Here is a 3867-nt window from a genome sequence, read left to right on the forward strand (position 1 = left end):
CCCCCCCCCCGGGCCGGCCGGGGGGGCCGAGGGGGCGGCCCCGAAAGCCGGCCCGCCCGCAAGCACGGGGTTGTTGCGGGGCTGCCCGATCCTGGCTGACGGGGCGCAGCCCTGTGCTCCTGGGTGGTTTTACCGGCGAGGCCCTCGGGGTAGGGGGGCTGCGGGGAGCAAAGCAGCCCTATCGGGGTGTCACCGCTGTTGCAGTGAGGGCTGATGGAGAAAGTGTGATGTTATTCAGCGCTGTGCCCTGCGGATCAGCAAAGACTGGGCGCTGTGGCTTGGAAAAGCCTTGTTGCTGCTTCTCCAGTGGGCTGCTGCCTTCTGTCGTGATCGAGAAGATTAAGGGGTGTCGCTTCAAAGGTCTATTTCTGGGAAAGCGCCTGTGTCCTAGACGGAGAATAGACTGACTGCTTAAGTTGACGAGACTCTACTGACTTAATTGAGTTTAGGGTTAGATCTTGGGTTTGTTTAGAAGTGGCCCTTGTGTCTATCCTGCCTTTATGCTCCTTGGGGACTGTAAAATTATTTGATCTTCCCAGAGACTAAGATCAAAGTGTTGGATCCCTGAAAGAGCCCCGGTGGCCCTGAAGCTGGTGCGAGTTATCCATCGTGTCTAGTGGGGCTCTGCTTTCCGCCCAGGCCTTCAAAAGACTTTAAATGTTTCCCTGATAGAAAAAAATATCCTAGCTATTGGGCTGCTATTTTGGCAGCCGCTGTAACGTCAGGCCCTGATAAGTAGGTGCTTAATTACACACTTAACTTCATTCATTGATGATAACTCAGCTATATGCGTGGGTGTAAGTATAGACAGGTTTCTTATAGTAATTTTTTTTAATGGAAGCACTTCTAATTATCACACCCAAGATTGAAATGTAATGTTTTGGAACAAATCTGGTGGGAAGCTCGAAGCCTTTTACCTAGCTGATTTTTATTTTTACTTCCCCGCAGGTGTAGTTCTGAGGCAATCTCCAGAGCCCAAAGAGCTGTGGGGATATGTACAAGTTCGAAGTAAGGCCCACATGTTCTGGTGGCTCTACTATGCAGATAACCCAACCAAAGACTTCACGGAATTACCTCTCATCTTGTGGCTGCAGGTAAGGTTTGGTGAAAGACACTTAAATGACAATTCTTTCCATCTGTGCCTGGATCAGTCTGATGGGTATCTTGCAGCTCTACAGAAATAGGATTCAAAATTGTCTGATTCTAAATAATTCACCTTGTGAGTGAGGTATTTAGGTTAGGAAGAAATAATGAAAATATCATTCTGGAGTTGTGGGGTGCCCTCAACTGCTCACCTTCCATCAAGTTAAATTGCAGAGGTAGAGGCTGTTCTTTCATACAACAGTAGTGCTTTTTGTGCCAGACGCTACAAGTACATTGTAGCGTCACAGCTCCTTTCCTGAAGAGCTTACAGTCTAAACAGTGTTCAGAGAGAGACTAGATAAAATGATCAGAGATTTGGAAAGACTTCTAAATGGAAACAAGTAAGAGAGAGACTGATTGTTTAGAGATTGGTCCCACTCAGTCGCAGTTTCATAAAAGGCAGTGGTGTGTGACTTCGTCTTTTTCCTTCTGGGTTTTTTCTTCAGAGTGAAATGCACACTCTGTACATGCTGGTAAAACTAATGACTTGCATCCTCTGTAGATAGCTGACTTTTGCATTTGTATTAAGGGAATAAGGGGAAGGGTTTTCAAACTGCACTCACACAGCATGCAACTCATTAGATACTTTCACAAGTGGGTAATTGCTTCTCTGTTTAAATTCTTGCTTTCAGAAATGGCACGAGTACACATAGTGAAAGATGATTAGAAAGAAAGCCGCCTTTGCAAATTAACATGCAGTGCAAAAGCCGTTTTTTTTTTTTTAATTTTATAGTCTGTCATTCTACTTACTGACTTGCTTTTATTTTTCTCCTATCAGTCATATCTATACCATGCTGCCTTTTAACTTATTTGTCATTCGGTATTTCCCCACAGGGAGGTCCAGGAGCTTCAGGCTGTGGATTTGGGAACTTTGAAGAAATTGGCCCATTAGACAAAGAAATGAAACCAAGAAATACAACCTGGGTACAGTAGAGAGTCCAGCTTCTAGTTATTGATTGCAAAATGTTTGTTGCTTGTGTGTAAGCAGATAGTTGCTATCATCACAGAACAGTTTTCATTTAAAATTCAATAGAACTCTGATATTTCGTCTTAAAATAGTGTGGTTAATGAAATAGCTTATATGAATATCCTTGTTAAGAACTGAAGAATAGACCTATTAATTTGATTTGATGGAATGTGTCGGGGCTTTTATGAATTTGTGAATTGCAGGTGTCTGGGAAACTGAGAGCAGGGAAATTCTAGAAGGATGTTATTTCAGATCATAGCTTCATTGTGTAAAGTCATAGAGGTTTTTCTGGATGGCTGGCAACGTATAACCAATGGTTTGTAATTATAAGCCTAGTATGGCCTTTAAGGGAAAACAAATTACAGTTGCCTGTGAAGGTGGAAATTTATTCAATGAAATGTATTTGTGCTCTGAGCTACCAATACTCTGACTACTCTGGAGTTCCCTAGATCATATGGGTGATCTGCCCTTGGATCACTGGGATTTTTTGGGTGCCTTTCTTGTTTCAGATTGGGCAAATTGAAAGATCTTATGTTGTACCTCTTTATTTGTGAGCCTTATTGCTTTGGGCCTTGCTAGCTATCTGTGAGCTGATCTATTGATTTTATTTGTACACTTGTAACTATACAACTATGGCATTTGCTATAGCAGTTTCACAAAAGCCCAGCAACACAAAAAAAATCCCTCTTATTTTACATTCTGACCGACAAGTGTCACCTGTACCATTCTCTGGTTTGGACTTGCACCTTATTTTTCTGCAGTCTCTTCCAGGGCCAGAGATTTGGTGGCTCAGTTGACGTTAGTGCCATCAAAACTAAGGTTTGCACTGGTGCTGAAGGTTTCATACAAACCTTCTTTCTGTTTGTACAGTTGCAGGCAGCCAGTATCTTGTTCGTGGATAATCCTGTGGGCACTGGATTCAGTTATGTGGATGATTGTAGCTTGTTTGCCAAAAACCTTACCACAGTAGTTTCTGATATGATGGTTTTTCTTGGAGATTTTTTTGCATTTAGAACAGAATTCCAGGTAAGTGATTTGAATTCTTGCTTAGAATCATCATTTTCTTTGCTTTTAAACAGATCTCAAAATGTGTTAGTGAACAGCCTCCCAGATGGGCAGTGTTTGCTACTAGGTAGCATGCATTTGGTGGGAGTCAGTGCAAGTATAACCACTGCCTCTTACTTCCCACAATTCAGAAGTGGTATCTTGAATTTGGCACTAGTTAGATAAGCAGCGGGGTGGATTATTGTCTATCGTGCGATCCCAGAAGCATGTAGGATCACGTCTGTTTCTAGTTCCAAAATACTGAAGTGCCTGCTTCAAAATTTCCCCCGGTAATTACACCGGGATGTTAAGGGAATCTTATCTGCAGCTTGGAATCAGAAAAATACCCAGTGTTTGATAGTGAGAGGTGAAGAGCCAGTGCCTGGGTTCTGTGGGACACAGTTGGAGATCCCTTCTGCCCTCTGTCCAACGGGTTCATTGTGTGGATTCTCTCTCTTCAGACCATCCCATTCTACATATTTTCTGAATCTTACGGAGGTAAAATGGCTGCTGGCGTTGCTTTAGAGCTGCATAAGGTAAGTAGTTGGAGGATGTAGTTCACATTTTACTTTCAAACATGGTGTTGTACAAGTACTTGTATTTCCTGGAATACACCTTCCCTGGCTGTTACATATTTTTTTCACTTAAAGAAAACTGGTTCTGGAGTCCTGAATATCTAACTAAAAGTTGATTTTTTTTTTTTTTTTTTTTTT

The 3867-nt window shown here is 42.5% G+C and overlaps 1 protein-coding gene across 2 annotated transcripts in view; it reads left to right on the plus strand.

The window, feature by feature from the left end:
* The first annotated feature begins 940 nt into the window (after window positions 1-940).
* The window catches only part of SCPEP1 (serine carboxypeptidase 1), a 9732-nt gene continuing 6805 nt past the window's right edge, over window positions 941-3867 (plus strand). For both annotated transcript variants that reach the window (XM_009636009.2, XM_035891633.1), the window contains exons 1-4: window positions 941-1094; window positions 1978-2067; window positions 2981-3136; window positions 3616-3690. In XM_009636009.2, the coding sequence (XP_009634304.1) occupies window positions 1020-1094; window positions 1978-2067; window positions 2981-3136; window positions 3616-3690 (396 nt within the window). In that variant the 5' untranslated portion in view covers window positions 941-1019. The remainder of the gene's footprint in view (window positions 1095-1977; window positions 2068-2980; window positions 3137-3615; window positions 3691-3867) is intronic.

This window comes from Egretta garzetta, unplaced genomic scaffold (genome assembly GCF_000687185.1).
Source record: "Egretta garzetta isolate BGI_Z169 unplaced genomic scaffold, ASM68718v1 scaffold213, whole genome shotgun sequence".
Lineage (NCBI taxonomy): Eukaryota > Metazoa > Chordata > Aves > Pelecaniformes > Ardeidae > Egretta > Egretta garzetta.